Source organism: Trichechus manatus, unplaced genomic scaffold (assembly GCF_000243295.1).
Source record: "Trichechus manatus latirostris isolate Lorelei unplaced genomic scaffold, TriManLat1.0 scaffold00026, whole genome shotgun sequence".
NCBI classification, from domain to species: Eukaryota; Metazoa; Chordata; class Mammalia; order Sirenia; family Trichechidae; genus Trichechus; species Trichechus manatus.
Genome location: NW_004443962.1, coordinates 6,400,828 through 6,419,478, shown reverse-complemented (window position 1 = coordinate 6,419,478; position 18,651 = coordinate 6,400,828). Strand labels below are relative to the sequence as shown.

General features: G+C 35.6%; 1 protein-coding gene across 1 annotated transcript in view; it reads right to left on the bottom strand.

Moving 5' to 3' along the window:
- Nucleotides 1-492: 492 nt before the first annotated feature.
- The window catches only part of FYTTD1 (forty-two-three domain containing 1), a 35,197-nt gene continuing 17,038 nt past the window's right edge, over nucleotides 493-18,651 (bottom strand). Inside the window, exons 3-9 of the mRNA XM_004373601.2 lie at nucleotides 18,129-18,277; nucleotides 10,973-11,085; nucleotides 9,023-9,119; nucleotides 8,553-8,614; nucleotides 8,163-8,237; nucleotides 6,952-7,078; nucleotides 493-4,166 (exon numbers count right to left, since the gene is read on the bottom strand). Coding sequence (XP_004373658.1) covers nucleotides 4,068-4,166; nucleotides 6,952-7,078; nucleotides 8,163-8,237; nucleotides 8,553-8,614; nucleotides 9,023-9,119; nucleotides 10,973-11,085; nucleotides 18,129-18,277 — 722 coding nt within the window. The 3' untranslated portion in view covers nucleotides 493-4,067. The remainder of the gene's footprint in view (nucleotides 4,167-6,951; nucleotides 7,079-8,162; nucleotides 8,238-8,552; nucleotides 8,615-9,022; nucleotides 9,120-10,972; nucleotides 11,086-18,128; nucleotides 18,278-18,651) is intronic.

Genomic DNA, 18,651 nt, shown 5'->3' with positions numbered 1-18,651 from the left:
AGGCCAAGGGTCCAAAGAGAGACCAGCCTGTGGCACAAGTGAGAAGAGGTTGTCCTAATGGAAGAACTGTATCCTGAGCGTTCCTGAACCTGAATTGTAACCTGTTACTTTCCTAATAAACCCCATGATTGTGAGTAGTCTGTAAGTTCTGTGACCACTGCAATTAATTATCAAACTCAAAAGTAGAGAGTGACGGTGTCAGAACTAGTGAAAAGGTTGGAGGGTGGAAGCATGTCTGACCTCCGCCTCATAGGAATCAGCCTTGGGCTGCTGATCTTCATTCTCCTTCCACTCATCAAGTTAGAGAAGGTCAGATGCCACCCCATGTCATTTTTATACAAGCAAATCTTTAAATCCCTATTAAGGGTCCACAATAGTCCAACATTCTTGTTGTAAACTGGGGTTTATTGAAGTATCATTTTAAAAAGGAGAGAAGACTAATTCCAAACTGATATATCCCAAAGGAACTCTCTTTAAGGGAAGCTTAAATCATGTTTTTTTTTTTGTTTTTTTACAGTGGCAAAAACCAAATAATCATGTAATTCTGATGAAAGTCCAAGTATCCTGATCAGAAACGAAGTCATTTTCTGCCCTAATCTGCCTGCATTCAAAATGTATGGTATTTATTCTCTGTAGTACCAAGTCTGCTAGTTTTTTCTCACTCTTATCTCCTCATAGTAAAAATAAATCAGAACAAGTTACCCTGAAACTGTGTATGTTGTGTGAATTATGAGCCTACTGACACAAAATGATATACATACCTATTCTAAAAAAAAAAGAAAAAAAAAACCATTGAGCAATGAAGTATGTTCCTTCACACTTAGTAGTAGTTTATGATTTGCTTATAATTAAAATTGTGGTGGTTTATTATGCATACTAGGAAAAAATGCATAATGTCTGATTAAGAACATTGGCCTTTTCAATTCACTCTACCTAACTTGAATACCAAAATAATGAAGTCTCATAATTATCACTTGAAGAGTAGATTTACTTACCATGCTAAAAATACTAAAGCATGGCTATTAGTAATTCTTAGATATCTGCCAAGCCACATACCATTGCAGCTTTAATTTGAATAGTAAGAAATTTTCATGCAACATCGGACACATGCTAGTATTATTCCTCCTTGCCTTTGGGAACTTCCCAACACAAGAGCTCATACTGAACCTAAATAAAGAATATTGTAACCTTGAATAGAGGGGAAATTTTACTGGTTCTTTTAGTTTGTAGGATTAAAATAAAAATCAGAAAATAAAGTTATTATTTCTACTTCAGTGGAATCTAACACTATTTTCTGTGGGTGTTCAATTCACAGGAGTGTACAAGGAACTGAGAATCAGAAGATCTAGGCTCAAAAAGTGACTCTGCACACACAAGTCTTGAAAACACTGAGCGCCTCACTTTACTAAGATGTAAAATGCGTGGTTGAGCTCAATAATCTCTAAAGCACATTATCTCTAATATCGGGCACTGTAAGTAAATTAATTCTTTTTCAACTCCTGACTACTTCATGGTAGAGCTATAAATGAAATAGTCAAAAGGTACTCTGAGAGATGCCAATACGAAACTCTAGACTGATCTGCCAATTCAATTGGTAGGTAACTTTTTAAACCCTTAAAAATTATAAATATAAACTTAATAATCACTACCAAGTTCCTTACAACATACAACAATCTAAAAACCACAATCTGTATAGCTAAGAATAAATCATGTAAAAACCTGTAACATTTTATTTTTTAAAAGTGAACAGCTTCAGAACAGATCTAAATGTAACTTCTCCAAAAAGTACAGTGTAAAGCACCTCCTCGTTAAATACAAACTTTCATTTTGTGATGCACTGCATCAACGTTTTGCATACACCTTGATGCAAAGGAAATTTTAAGTTGCATCCTATTTAAAACAAAACAAAAGAACAACACAAAACATTAAGAACTGAAAAAGGATGACTACAAGCACATTAGCTGCTAAAATTCCAACAATGGAAATTTTCCCTCCAACCAAACATACTCTTTTGTATATATACAACATATTAGCACTCAAGAGTTTTAATTTAGTTTACCAAAGGTAAAATTTTATATTTAAAAAGAAAATTAAATTACAGATGCACAAAGAGCAAAAGTTTAATATACCAAAGACATGTTGTTTGATGCACTCAATGTCAATATTTGGGGCAATTTTTAAAGTTTAAAAAAAATGGCATTAATAATAGCTCTATATAATAATATTTAAAATAACTCAAAATGAAAACCACCTTTACAACATATTTTCACAAATTGTTCTAAAGACAGTAAACTCATTCTCAGTTGTTTTTCCTTTGCTTTAAAATAAGCTACCTCTAAACCAGTCTAAAATATAGTGTTTATGGATCAAATATAAGCATTCATACTTGCAAAAATGTTTTGCAATGGGTCCTTGACCTCAATGAAAAGCATAAAACAGCTAAGGAGAGACTAGAGTTTATTTTCAAATTTTGTGACTGGCTTCCCATAATTCCGTATCAGTAGAAGTACTGGTAAAATATCAATATTTAGGATCAGATTTAATTCTTTGGTATAAGCAAACTGTTACTGATAGCTTTCCAGGTTACCTTCTTAATAACCCAACAAGTAACCCAAGGAGCATGAGAGACCACAATGAAGTCTAGTACATAGTGCAGGGCAGGCAAGAGCGGTAACTTAATGTTTTGTTAACAGGAAAAGTCAACAATAACAATGTACTGTAAAGAAACTAATGCCTACTTAGAAGTTTTGACATTATAGTAAACCAAAAGGTCAAGCTTCAAAATGACCACACTTGTAACTTGTAGCTGGAATATGTTACTGCATTTTGGCATTTTACTGTAACTTATAGTATACAACTATCTGAGGACTCAGCACTATCTTGGCACAATAGACTAACTGCTCACACTCCTCCCAGGAGGGTGCCTTTCTCCCCATAAATGCAACTTTATACCATAAAATAAATCAGAGAGGTATAAAACAAGCTTACAATGTAACTTATTATCACTTTTGCATTTTTCTTCTTTCTGACGTAAACTAGTTCTGTTTTTGAAGTTGTGTAGTGTTTAATTTGGCAAGCTTAAAAGATTATTAAAATTTAACTATTTGAAGAAGAAGAAAGCATAGTATGTTATGGCTATTAATTTTACTATGAAAATATCTAAGGGATTCAATCTAATAATTGTAATTCTTTTAAATATCATTTGAAGAATTTTTTGTGGGTACTAGACTCAAGGCTACACTATATCCAAAGAGTGTACCTATAACCTGGGTTTTGAAGTTTTCCACCTCAGTTACCTCTTCTTCAACCTGCTACTCCCACTCATGTTTTCCTCATTTACTAAACAAACTGTCAGGTTTTTACACTGGACATTCTCCTCCAAAGATCTATCTGGTAACTTTGTAAACATACATTTACAGACACCAAATACCAACAGTTTAAACTGAGACTACTGCCTAGAGTCACATTTCTTGTTAAAAGTTCATCACTAAGACTTAACAGATCTAGGGGATTAACCTAACATTATCTGAAAAATTAGTTCCGGATACGCCATAAATCTTAAAATCCAAAACAGGAATCCTAATGAATTTTTTTTTTAATATCTCCACTGAAGAAAAGGCAACTGTACTTATTAAGTCAACCCTATTAAAGGGTAAGTGACAGCAACAAAACAGATTTACTCATATTTCTGAAGGCCAAGATTTACCATGGCAAAGTCTAAAAAATGGGCAAAGGAGATGAGATACTAAATACCACTATCGTAAAAATAATCAATTTCTATCTTTCTGCCTTCCTTTTGCTGCATGAGGAACCAAAGAAGTCAAATAAAGAAGTGCTCTGTCTGGGCAGCCATGAAATCTTTAGAACAAATAGCTATATTCCCTGTTACTCTTTCAGGGCATTATTTTATACATGTTTTAAAAAAAAAACTTCAAAAATAAAAATAATGAGTTATTTATCCTTGTGAATATTTTCAAATAAAGTTTCTTAAATTTCTGTGACAAGCTCTTCAAGCAATTCAACTTTTCAAACAGAGTTGTCACTCAAAAGTCCCCTCGACATGGGATCTATCCCACGGTTACAAAGCGGCTTCCTCCTTTGTTGAATGTGAGAGTGGCTCTTTGTTCCTTCAGAATCCCAAACCGCTCATTCAAAGTCATCCCTGTCTAGAAAAAAGAAAAAAAAAAAAAACCAATTAACAACTTGATTGTAAGCCATATTTGCTTTGGAACAATAATGTGATCATAATAGTAATTAACAGTAACAATAGTTAACATTTCCTGAATATTTATGTGTATGATCTTATTTAATCTTAGTAAAAACCTTATGAAACAGGTGAAGTTAGAGAAGTTTAGAAAAGTTAACTTGTCTAATAGCACCTCCAGAATTTAAGCCAAGCAGTCTGACTCAGAATCCACATCCTCTAACCAACATAATGCCTATATTATACACTATATACTTTACACACATACACTATAATGCTTATAAGTCATACACCAAAGATGCCTCCGCTATCTGAATCATTTCAGGCTGTGAAAACACTGCAACCAACTCTTGGTGATAACTCTATCAAGGTTTTTGATTATGAACAAACAAGAACACCCAAATGATATTTCATTTCTGAAAGGAAAGTTAACAACAGTGACAAAATAAAAATAAGCAAAATAAATCTGGTCAAATTTCTGTCAACACTTCCTATCTTCAATTCTATAGGTTCTTATTTCAATGGATGCAAAAAAAAAAAGGAGCATGTGACAAAATCCAACACCCATTCATGATAAAAATTCTCAGCAAATTAGGAGTAGAAAGGAACTCCCTCAAAATGTTAGCAGTAGGTGTTTGGAGGTCCCTTTCACCATAAACAATAAATGGTGAAACATTTAATGGTTTTTTCTTAAGCTCGGGAACAAGGTAAGGATACATGCTCTTATCACTCCTACTCAAGACTGGTACTGGAGGCCCTAGTCATTACCGTAAGGCAAGAAAGAAACAAAAGGCTTAAAGATTGGAAAAAGGAGTCTGGAGAATGACACGGCTGCTTCCAAGGTCACAAGATACAAGGTTAACACAAAAATCAATTGTCAAAACCCATGTAAGATACCACTTCACACCCACTTGGATGGCTATAATCACACAACAGATAATAACCAGTGTTGGCGAGGATATAGGGAAATTTGGAACACTCATACACTGCTGGTGGGAATGTAAAATTGTGCAGCCACTTAGGAAAACCCTCTGGCAGTTCCTCAAAAATTAACATAGAGTTACCAGACGGCCTAGCAACTCTACTCCTTTTCAGCAAATGGTACTGGAACAAGTGAAGAGCTATATACAAAATAATGAACCTTAATCCTTACCCCCATACCTTAGCCAAAAATTAATGTGAAATGGATCATAAACCTAAATGCAAGAGCTAAAAGTATAAAACTTCTAGAACAAAACAAAGGAGAAAGTCTTTATGACTATGAGTTTAGCAAAAATTTCTTAAAAGGAACACAAAACCAAAAAACCAAACATGTTGCTATCAAGTCGATTCCGATTCCTAAGGACCCTAAGGACCCTACGGGGGCGAGTAGAACCGCCCTGTAGGGTTTCCAAAGAGTGGCTAGTGGATTCGAAATGCTGACCTTTTGGTTAGCAGCTGTAGCTCTTAACCACTGCGCCACCAAGGCTCCAAAAGGAACACAAAAGGCACCAGTAAAAATAAATAAAATAAATTGGAATTCAAAATTAAATACTTTTCAAGAGAAAAAGAAATTTTTAAAAGAATGAAAAGAAAACTGGGCAGTGTAAATTTTAAAAGAATTCCTACTGTATTTTTATCTTGCTTAAGTGCAACTGAAAACAAGATTTTTAAAGCTGGAAAGAACCTTAAAGGTTATTTACCTACATCTATCCCTTTCATTTTATAGATGAAGGAACTAAAAATCTAGAAAGGAAACAGATTTCATCATGGTCACAGAGTTAAAGAAAGGCAAAGTCAGAACTAGAATTCAGGTAGTTCTTGTTCCCACACCAGAGTTCTTTCCTCTTTACCAGCTCATTCAAAACTTTATCCTATTTACAAAGTCATCCCAAACCACCTGAGGTATGATGTGGTGAATATAGCATCAAATTGTTGTTGTTGTTAGGTGCCGCTGAGTTGGTTCTGACACACAGGGACCCTATGTACAACAGAACGAAACACTGCCCAGTCCTGCGCCATCCTCAGGATCGTTGTTATCCTTGAGCCCATTGTTGCATCAAATTAAGGGCTATAAATCCTGGGCAGATCTCTCCCATGTCAAGATATATTTCAAATTTAAAATGTTTACCAGAAAGTAAAAGGAGAACCTACAAGTAAGATTTTCCTTCCTCTCTCAGCTACCAAATGTACTGGGGCAATGCTTTGAATCCTTCCAACAAGAATGAGTCAATCTAGTATATTTCAAATACAGAAACAGGTAGTCAGTGCTAAAACATGCATGCTTTAGTAGCAAATAGCAGGTTAGCAATTTTTTTGTGCAAATATGACAGACAAAGCTGTTAAGTGGTATTTTTCCCTTTCTTTCTATTACTCAACAGGCCAAAAAAACCTATTCAGAAAGGAAAAGTCTGTTATTTAGGGAACAACAAACATACCGTGGAACAAAGCAAGATCCACCCTCCCCCCATCCCACATATCAAGGTTCTCCACTACCCTTTAAACCCCAGCTTCCAGGGCTATTCCTTGAATAAACCATGATTGAAAAAGTTTAGAGAAAAAAGGTAGCGAGCTCAGCTCCACGGAGAAATGGGACCCAAACAATCAGAAAAGGATGAGAAACTGCCTTCTCTTCCCCTTTCCCTAACTGCCAAATGTTATTAGGCATGTTGCCTAGTATACCCTATTCAATTCATTCTAAAATAATTGTTTTATTAATTAAAATACTCTCAGTGAATGGCCCAAAAAATACAAAGAAAAAAACTTACCTGTTTTCCAACACTATTTATGTCAAATTGCAGGGGGACACCTTTAGGAACTTTCTTTACATCAGATGGCTCCCGTTTTGCCAAGAATGAGGGTACAGAGGTACGAGTTAATCGTGGTTTCTGAGTTCTATTAAAACAAAATTAAAATTAAAACAGACCAGCATAACAATTAAAGTAAGAAAAACAGATCATTTGGTACTTATGACATCTTGACTTGTACACCTGTTCAAATAAATTTGTGTTCTCAAAAAGAAAAAAAAAGGACCTGGCTGTTGATTGAGGACTTTAGAGACTAACATTTATAACTGCTTACAGAATACCTCTTTAAGAACTTTTCAACAATTTGGAATGATTATGATTTCCAAGCCCTGATCATCCACTAAAATAAAGCAACCTCTGAAGTTGTAAGACACCCATCCTATACTCTTTTTATTTCAATCATTGAGATGGTTGGATAGGTAAAAAAAAAAAAATCTATAAACTCAGAACGTTTATATGCAATAAATATAATAAAATGGGTAATTAAATTAAGCTCATCTAGATACAAAGAATACACTATGAAGTATACTCATAAAAGGTGTATCTGTATGTTCTGAAACGTAAAGTTGTCCAAAATATACTGGGGGAGCAAAGGAGAAGGAAGCAAGTATGTATAGTATTATTCTATTTATTGCTTTATATACATATATCGTTGTCAAAAAAAAAAAAAAAAACCCACTGCCATCGAGTCAACTCCAGCTTACAGTGACCCTATAGGACAGGGTAGAACGGTCCCATAGGGTTTCCAAGGCTGTAAATCTTTACGGAAGCAGGCTGTCACATCTTTCTCCCACAGAGCAACTGGCAGGTTTGAACCGCTAACCTTTCGGTTGGCAGCTGAGCACTTAACCACTGTGCCACCGGGACTCCATATATTATTATACATACAAAGAAACTTTTTTTTTCTAAATATGGAAGAAATTCTTAAAAGTGGTTACTTTGGGGCTGCAGAACCAGGAACAAAGGGAACTTTTAGCTTTATACTATTCTATACTATTTCTTTTGTACCATGAGTATTACTTTTTAAAATTTTTTTTTACAAGTATTGCTTTTATCCTTGCATCTCAGTGTACCTAACTTGGACATCATACTCTGAGCAGAAACCCAATACTCTTCTATTATCTTATATACTGAGAGATTATAATTTTTGTAAAAACAAAGAAAAGACTTACACTGGGCATTGAACTGCTCCAGGATTGTCAATGGATACCGTCAAAATCCCTCCATTTGTGGTGGAAGTCCGCCATCTAGTTTCAAAAAAAACCCCAAAATTTCATTAAAATGGAAGTTTATAACTCCTCTAATATATTCCATATAAAAACATGCATTTTCAAAGTAGTCATTAACTTTTTCTTGGCTTTTAAGAAATATAAATACCTGGACCCCAACATGATATAATAAATCAGAATCCTGGGTGTGAAAAGAAAGGATTTATTTCATGGTCACTGGTTAATTTACTTTGGGTCCCATTTAATTTCTTTTAGAACGTGGCACATGATAATTTGGGCAGTTAATACTTGGGATTTTTGAAATGACATTTTTTAAAACAAATTGAAACTTACTGACGAGTTCTCTTTGCTACTACGTCGTCTAGCAGTTGTTCTGTGTTCAACTGGGCCTGAACCTAAAGAGGAAAAAAAAAAAAGGAGAAGGATCCCAGAGAAAGCAAAAGCTTTGAATCCAAAGAGCTATATCCTGCTCTACAACTTTATAACCCAGTGTGGTGTGTGCATGAACGCAGGAAAGGGAGTGTGCCTATTTTGACAACATCTCTCTATCAGGGTTCCTGTATTAGAATAAGTGGCAAATACAAGTTTATTCCTAAATAACAATTAAATGCTTATAAAATGCTGCTATTGAGACAAACAAAGTAAGACAGAAAATAGGAAAAATTAACAAAAGAGCTAATCTAAGATGTTTTCACCGCAAACCCAACCCCTACCACAACCATGGGCCATGCCTATGACTGAGTGTTGCTAAAGGTTCACGATTCTTTGAGTAAAATGAAAACACCACCAATGTGTTTTTATACCTTCAGGCCTCTTCTGAAAAGAAAAGTTGCCTGACGAATGTCTTTCTGATGGCTTAATTTATTTCCACTCCTGGTAAAATTGGCTGGAATGTTACTTCTGCAACAAAATCACATATACCATGAATAATCTGAGATACATACTTCATAGACAACTTAAAAACATCTTGAGAAAAAAATAAGCAAAAACTGTTAAATTCATAGGCTGAAAATTTAAGGTGCACTAAATTTAAGATGACTCTGAATTATTTCTTTATTTACATGAAGCTATTGAGATTTGATTTAGAAGTGCCTCTCTCTGTAGCTTTTTACACAACAACCTGGTTAATTTTGAACTAATTTATCTCCCAAATACTCACCTCTCTAATACTTGAACATATAGAGTGAAGACATTAAAAATAACATTATTAATGCTATTTTCTAAATTTGGTGAAAGACATCAACTTATAGGATTGTTGTTGTTAGCTGCCATCAAGTCAGCCCCCAACTCATGGCGACCCCACACACAATGGAATGTTCCTACGCCATCCCCATGATTGACTGCAGATCAGACTGTTGTGATCTATAGAGTTTTCATTGGCTGATTTTCTGGAAGTAGACAGCCAGACCCTTCTTCCTAGTCCATCTTTGTCTGGAAGCTCTGCGGAAACCTGTTCAGCATCACAGCGACACGCAAGTCTGCACTGACAGACAGGCGGTGGCTGTGCATGAGGTGCACTGGCTGGGAATCAAACCCAGGTCTCCTGCACAGAAGGCGAAAAAGCTACCATTGAACTACCAAGAGAAAATCACATCTAGGCACATCATTGTCACTACTGAAAACCAAAAACCAAAGAGAAAATCTTAAAAAGAAAAATCTTCTCCAGCTTTCTCATCCTTCTTCACTTACAAAACCTTTATATATTAACATAAATCACAGTGAAACTTATACTTTTCCACTTCGTGTTCTTTCATGCACAGAACAATGCACTCTTCATAAATTATGTTTGACTTGACTTTTACCAACTCCTATCTGGTTTTTATAGGAAGTTGGTAAAATGCAAGAAAACAGAATTCCATATTTATCTACTATGTAAGTAAGTGCTTAACAGGTTACCTAATCTTACTTCCAGCCTTACAGAGGTTCAAATGCAAAATTTCCCTAGGTGACCCAATTAACATGTAGTCTCATGTAAATAACAGGTTCTTATTTAAGAAGTTTCCCTTTTCCAAAAGGTATTACACCAAATGATTCCTAAAAGAAAAAGATATAATGGTTAAGTAAAACTTTAATTCTAGTCATTCTATTTATAAAAAGACCTCATTCCAGGTTTTATTCTGAATTATCTTCTTTAAGAGATGAATAAATGGTACTTGAAAATGAAATAAAGAAACTCAGCAGCTCAGCAGCTTCTTTTCAGCCTGCTTTATCCTTATAGAGGACTATAACCCCAATAGGTAGTAATTTTTAAACGTTCATTATGCCTTCCAATTTAATATAAAAAAATTTCAGCTTAACAAGCATCCATGTAGAATTCTTCCTAGTTTGTTTTTTCCATAAATAACATGCATTGTGATTAAGTGTTCTATTAAGAATTATCAAGATTAAATAATAAATTCAGCTTTCAGAATTCCCAATTTTGAGTAATTCTGGCTGAGGTGTTAGGATTTTTACCAGAACAATCAGCTTCTGCTATTTTACTCTATATAGCAAGAGAGCCAAAGCAGCAGACTGATGCTTTAGAAAGTTTCATAATTAGTTAAAGCTATCAATAACTCTGGGACTAAGAAAAAAAGAAGCTATTACTTAAGTGCTTTCATGCTGGATTTCATACAGTCATCCCAAATAGCTGTCTTGAAAATGACCAGATAACTAGGAGAAATCAGTGTAAACTCATTTCTCTCAACACTTACTGCAAGAAGTGTATCTTTATGCAGGATAACATATTATTGTCTTGTACTTTGAGTACTCACTTTCTGTTTAACTGGTTAGGTCTCTTGAGAACTCCAACTGGTTTCCTCTGCACTTCATTCTGTCTCAGAAGGTTTGCCTTCCTTTTCAACACCGGAAAATATCGCTCTATATTCTTTCAGAAGGCAAAAAACTATGTTAATCAGACTGCTTTTTGCTACATACCTTACCCTACGATATACATTTCTGAGGCAGAAAGGACAGGGCTGGATGTGTGGGTGAGGGAGACGGAGAAACTAGAATGACTTGAAAATTTCCAGTTTAAGTGACTGAAAAAATGACAACCACATTATAATTAAAGTACTTGAGAAAAAAAGAGGTGGTCTGGGACAGGAAAACGAATTATTCCCACTTTGCATATGTTCACTTTGAGGGGCTCTGGGGGATATACAGGTGATGGCAAATGTGGCTCTGAAGCTCAAGAGAAGAATCAGAGTCAGACATAAATCTGGGGACATTTATATACACATGATTATTTTTAAACGTAAATTATTTTATTTTTGTTGTTGTTGAGAATATACACAGAACATATACTAATTCAACAATTTCTACGTGTACAATGCAGTGACATTGATTACATCCTTCCAGTTATGCAATCAGTCTCACTCTCCTTTACTGAGTTGCTTCTCCCTCATTAACGTAAACTCACTGCCCCCTAAGCTTCATATCTAATTTTTTTAGCTGCTGTTGTCAATCTGATCGCATATAGATCTTAAAAGAGCACAATGCTCAAGGCAGACCTTTCTTACTAATTGAGCTAAACTAGTGTTTAGTTTTAAGATAACTTCGGGGGTTTTTTTGGTTTAAGGATAAACAAGATTCTTGATACTAAGTGAAAAGATAAGACAAGAGGGCCAAGTTCCAAAACACATTCATGAAAAAGAAAAAAGAAAGTTCTGACAGCAAAGAAGCCTAGGAGAAATGGTTACAGAGAAAACAAGGAGTCGAGAAAATTCAGTATCATCGAAAGCACAAGCACATGAAGTGTCCACTTTTTCTCCCTCCACATATGTAAATTTAAGACATCATTCAAAGTCTAATTCAGGTTTCCATGTTTTCTATGAAGCCTTCACTCATTATTCCAGATGTTCAGTGATCTCCCTCTTCTCTTTCTACAATACATAATCTAAATATCACAACCTATCACTTAAATACTTAAGAATGGTCTGCAATTACAACCATTGGTCTCAACTTGTCTGGAACAAGAGAGAAAGAAGGAAACCAAAGACTCAGAGAAGTTGTCCACAGGACTAGTAGTCTACATGAACCATGGCCTCATCTACCCTGAGACCAAAAGAACTAGACAGTGCCTGCTACCACTACGATCGTTCTAATAAGGGCCACAATAGATAGATCCTGACAGAACGGAAAAAAGGTGGAACAGAAGTCAAATTCTTAGAAAGTCCAGACTTACTGGACTGGTTGAGATTAGAGAACCCCCCAGAGACTATCACCCTGAAATATCCCTGGAGGTTGCCTTTTAGCTAAATAACAGATTAGCTCACAATATAAAGACTATCACCTGAGAGTAACGAGCACCTTAAAAAACATCGTCTAAAAGGTCAAAATTACTCTAAAGCAAAGATGAGCAGGCAAGGGGGTAGGGAAACAAACAAAAACCAAACCCGTTGCCATCGAGTCGATTCCGACTCATAGTGACCCTACAGGACAGAGCAGAACTGCCCCATAGAGTTTCCAAGGAGCAGCTGGTAGATCTGAACTGCCGATCTTCTGGTATGCAGCTGAACTCTTAACCACTAGGCCATCAGGGTTTCTGGTGGAAACTAGACCACTGGAAATGGTACAACCAGAACGGTTGTTAAGAGTAATGACACACTGTGAAAAATGTAACCAACATCAATATATCCTAGAGAAATAAGAGCTGTCACACAAATAAAGATTATGCACACCTATGTTCATTGCCAGCACTGCTCACAATAGCAAAAAGATGGAAACAACCTAGATGCCCATCAACGGACAAATGGATAAACAAATTATGGTATATCCACACAATGGAATACTATGCAATGATAAAGAACAACGATGAAGCCATGAAACATCTCATAACATGCAGGAAGCAGGAACTCATTATGTTAAGTGAATTTAGTCAGTCACATGTAAGTCACATATAAGACCACTATTATAAGAACTCTAGAAAAGGTTTAAGCACAGAAGAAAACATCCTTTGATGGTTACAAGGGAGGGGAGGGAGAGTAACGGTTATTTACTAACTAGATAGTAGATAAGAATTATCTTAGGTGAAGGGAAGGACAGCACACACTACAGGGGAAGTCAGCACAACCGGATAAAACCAAAGCTAAGAAGTTTCCTGAATACAACCAAACACTTTGAGGGATAGAACAGCAGGGGTGGGGGTCTGGGGACCATGCTTTCAGGGGACATCTAGGTCAACTGGCATAACAAAGCTTATTAAGAAAATGTTCTGCATCCTACTTTGGTAAGTGGCGTCTAGGGTCTTAAAAGCTTGCAAGCAGCCATCTAAGATGCATCAATTGGTCCCAACCCACCTGCAGTAAAGTAGAATGAAGAACACCAAAGAAACAAGGAAAGTATTAGCCCAAGAGACGGAAAGGGCCACATAAACCAGAAACTTCATCAGCCTGAGACCAGAAGAACTAGATGGTGCCTGCTACCACCAATGACCGCCCTGACAGGGAACACAACAGAAAGTCCCTGATGGAGCAGGAGAAAGGTGGAGTGCAGGACTCAAATTCTAGTACGACCAGACTTAATGGTCTGACTGTGACTGAAGGAACCCCGGAAAGCATGGCCCCTGGATTCTCTATCAGCCCAGAACTAAAACAATTTCCAAGGCCACCTCTTCAGACAGGGATTGGACTGGACTGTGGGACATAAAGTGATACTCGTGAGGAGTGTGCCTCTTAGCTCAAGTAGACACAAGAGACTAAATGGGCAGCTTCTGTCTGGAGGTGAGATGGGAAGGCAGAGAGGGTTAGGAGCTGGCTGAATGGACATGGGGAATCGGGTGGAAAGGAGGAGTGTGCTGTCACAGTATGGGGAGAGCAATCAGGGTCACATAACAATGTATGTATAAATTTTTGTATGGGAGAATAACTTAAAATGTAAACTTCATTTAAACTACAATAATAAAAAAAAAATGTAACCAGCATCACTGAATAATTTGAGTAGAGACTGTTAAACGAGAACCTAATTTACTGTATAAACTTTCATCTTAAACACAAGAAAATATTATTAAAAAAATAAAAACAAAAACATGGTCTGCAATATTCATTACTGTGTGACATCTATTGGTTTGGTCATTTGACTTAGATTTAAAAGTCCCTGACAATATGGACCATATTTTATACATTATCTGGATTCCCCTATATTCTAAGCATATGAGAAGTACTTGATAAATATTCACTGATCGAATTATACAAAAAATATAAAATTTTCATTTTCATGAAAACTTTGAAAAAGAAGTACATGCAAAAATAGCAATAAAGAATACCAAGAACTGAGGAGAAATGCTATGAAGTCAGACTAATGGCCCATTCCAAGCTTTGTATTCTGTCTTTAATAATAACCACAAGGTCCATTTCATAGATAAATGTGAAAGTTACTTCTGTGATGCTTGTCACAAGTAATTTTCCTTCAAAGTATCAGTAACATAATAATCATAGTTATTTGTGTGATAATTTATTTCATGTTTATCTTCCCTACTAGTCTGACTGTTCCATTAAGGGCAGTTTTCTATTGGGTTCATTGCATAATTCCTTGCACCTGGTATGTAGTGGGTGCTCAGTTAACATTTGCTAAGTGAATTAATACATGAAATAAAACTATTACAATCCATTAATGTATGGTGAATGTCTGTTTCATGGATCTAATGCTTATATATGTGCATGAATGTGTGTGTTAAAATAAAAGTGTATCAAGGGATAAGTTTTTTTTTATTGTACTTTAGATGGAGATTTACAGAACAAACTGGCTTCTTATTAAACAGTTAGTACCCATATTGTTTTGTGACATTGGTTACCAACCCCACAACATGTCAACACTCTGCCTTCAAGACCCTGGGTTCCCAATCACCAGCTTTCCTGTCCCCTCCTGCCTTCTAGTCCTTGCCCCTGGGCTGGTATGCCCCTTTAGTCTCATTTATGTTTTATGAGCCTGTCTAATCTTTGGCTGAAGGGTGAACCTCAGGAGTGACTTCATTACTGAGCTAAAAGGGTCCAGGGCCATACTCTCAGCATTTCTCCAGTCTCTGTCAGGCCAGTAAGTCTGGTCTTTTCTCGTTAAGTTAGAATTTTGTTCTACATTTTTCTCTAGCTGTCCAGGACCCTCGATTGTGATCCCTGTCAGAGCACTCAGTGGTGGTAGCTAGGCACCATATAGTTGTGCCTGACTAAGTTTGGTGGAAGCTGTGGTAGTTGTGCTCCATTAGTCCTTTGGACTAATCTTTCCCTTGTGTCTTTGGTTTTCTTCATTCTTCCTTGCACCAGACAGGGTGAGACGAATAGAGTATCTTAGATGGTGGCTCACAAGCTTTTAAGACCAGACGCTACTCACCAAACTAGAATGTAGAACATTTTCTTTACAAACTATGTTATGCCAATTGAGCTAATGTTCCCCAAGACCATAGTCCCTAGGAATAAGTTTCTGCTTAACTATAATTTTGATATAAAAAATTATTCCTTCAGGAAAAGAAATTAAATCACTTATTCATGTTATTCCTATAAAAGTAGTATTTACATACAATAAAATTTTAAATGTACAGTTTGATGAATTTAGTAATTATATACCCTTGCCCTCCAGTGTTTCATCTTGCCCCCTTGCAGTCAATTCCCTCCCTTCCCGACTTTTACCCCAGGCAATCACTGATCTGTCACTATAGTCTTTCTACAATTTCATATAAATGAAATCAAACAGTACATTAAGTCTTTTGTGTGGCTTTTTTAGTTTATCATAGTGTTTTCAAACTTATCCATGCTATCACATGTGTTAATGCTTTGTTCCTTTTACTGTTAAGAATAATATTTTCAGAATATCTGCATAAGGTATTTATTTTTAACTGTCAAAATCAGACAAATGATTGAAAACTATCTGCCGGTTAATAGAAAATAACTGCTATATATATGCAGCAAGAACAATTTTGAAGTTTACAGAAGTACTAAATGGCTTAGTATTATCAGAGTCAAGTTAAAAGTTCGATAGCACAAAACATTCTCCTAGATTGGGAAAATTCTGAATGTAAAAGGGAAAAGTTACAGACTTGACATTGAAAAAGTTATACATTCCAGTAGAAGAATCCCTTAGGAAAACTTAAACACAACTTGTAGTTGACAGATCATTTACTCCCCCAATAAACACTAGTAATGTAAATGAGTGCAGTATCTTTTCCTATTTAGGCATTTACTCCATAGGTCAGAAAATTGAAATAAAATCTCACGAATTCATATAAACTTGGAAAGAAAGAATAGAAAGTCTAATTACGCTCAGAATATTCAAGTACATACTGCGACTCAAACCCAATTAAGTTACTTAGGTCCCTTGCTTTAATGAATAGAAAACGATGGTATGAGTTATTTACATATAAGCGGAAGTTTTCTAGATTTCTGAAAAGTAATGTTTCACAAGCACCACATTCTATCCTACTCAGACTATCAAATCTGAATTCAAGTTGAAGAAAAGGTTTTTAAGAAATAGTAAATCTCAAACCATATCCTGTCAAAATCATCAAACTTATAGAATATGAATAAATGAGATCTCAATGTTCAGTACATTCTAAAAAGGAGCCCTGGTGGAAGAGGGTTAAGCACTTGGCTGCTAACCGAAAGGTTGGCAGTTCAAGCCCACCAGCTGCTCCTGGAGAGAAAGATGTGGCAGTTAATATTCAGAACATTCTTAACATTCTATGATTTAACATTTTTAACTATTTTCAAACAACTCAAAAGACTACCACATGTAGTAATTTACAGTTTTTATAGGAACAAGTCATTAGTCAGCAGGTAAGCCTAGTCTCCCTTCCAGCATCTAACATCTCATTAATGTTTTCTAATCTCTGAATAATAGTAACTTCTGTGAGGCAGCTATTGGTGGTGGCAGAAATGAAAAGTAAAGGTATCTGGCTAAGTTATGGCTCTTAGCCAGAATAAGTTTAAGACAATTTAAGGAATGAACGTCCCAATTATTTTATAACAAGCATGTGTTATTTTCATAATCAGAGAAATCAAGGAGATTAAAAAAATAGAAGAGTAGAACATTAAATGCAAAGGGATTAAAAAATAGAACACTGGTGGCTCAGACCTACTAAACTTAAAAAATAGAAGGCAAACCATTTGTGAAACTATTTCACAGAATGATTCAGCTAATTCAAAAATTACTCACTGAAATGTAAACAAAACCAATTAAAAGTTGAAAAGAGATTAACTTAGGGGGGCAGAATAATTATAACTCTAAAAATATCAACTAAGGGATAGGTAATCATCCAACAGAAATGAAAACCACACAGACTTGTAGGTGAATGTTCATAGCAATATTATTCATAATATTCAAAAAGTAGAAACAGCCCAAATATCCATCAACTGGTGGATGGATAAACAAAATATGGTATATCCATATAATGGTCTATTATTCAGCAATAAAAAGAACAAAGTACTGACACATGCTATAAGATAGACGAACCTCAAAAACATTATGCTGAATGCCAGACCACATAAAATTGTATGATTCCAGATAAAAAGCCGAATAGTGGTTGTATGGGACAGGAAATGGGATGTGACAGTGTATGGGCATGAGGTTTCTTTCTGGGATGACAGAATTATATTCTAAAATTAGATTGTGGTGATGACTGCACAACTCTGTACATTTATAAAAATTCATTGAATTGTACAATTCAAGACAAGTAAATTTTATGGTATGTAAATTACACCTCAGTAAAGCTGTTAATAAACACACACACGGAAAGCTAAACATCTATAGAAAAATTTTTATATTTGAGAATGTGGGGTTTTAGGTATTCCTCATAAATGACAACGATTTTTTTATTTATTAAAATTTTTATGTAAGCCATAAAAGTACTACATAAAATAAAATTAATCAATAAAATGCTCTTTCAAGCTCATTCGCAGAAACAGAAAAAAGGTCTGACCCAGGATTAAGCCATCATCCTACCTTGTCACTCAGAGGTGGTCGGTTCATAGGACTAATTCCTTTTCGAACTCCAGTTGATTTTCTAGCTGCAAGGCCAGTGATAACTCCATAAGGACGTCTCTTTCCAGGCATTACTCTTCCTCTACGGCTCAGACTATTTTTACCAAAACCTGCAGGAGAAAAAAGAAGAAAAAAACATAAATCTAGGAACACAGCTGAGGAGGGCGTACAGGACACAGAATATACTATTTTTTAAGCAGAGTGGAGGGTACAAGTGTTTTATTTATACATATTTTTGAATTATGTAGAACATTTCATTTTTAAGAAATGAATAAGCTGCATTGGAAAAGGGTTTTGTGACTGTTTTAGACTGCAAAGGATTAGCGAAGTTTCACATGCCCCTTCTAGTTATCCCCTCCCCTCTGTCATTACTTTCTCAACAAACAGGGCAATCTAGACTTTCCCTGTGCCACAGGGTAGCCGCTAGGCACATGTGTAATGAGTACTTGAAACATGATTATCTGAACTGAAATATTATAAATAA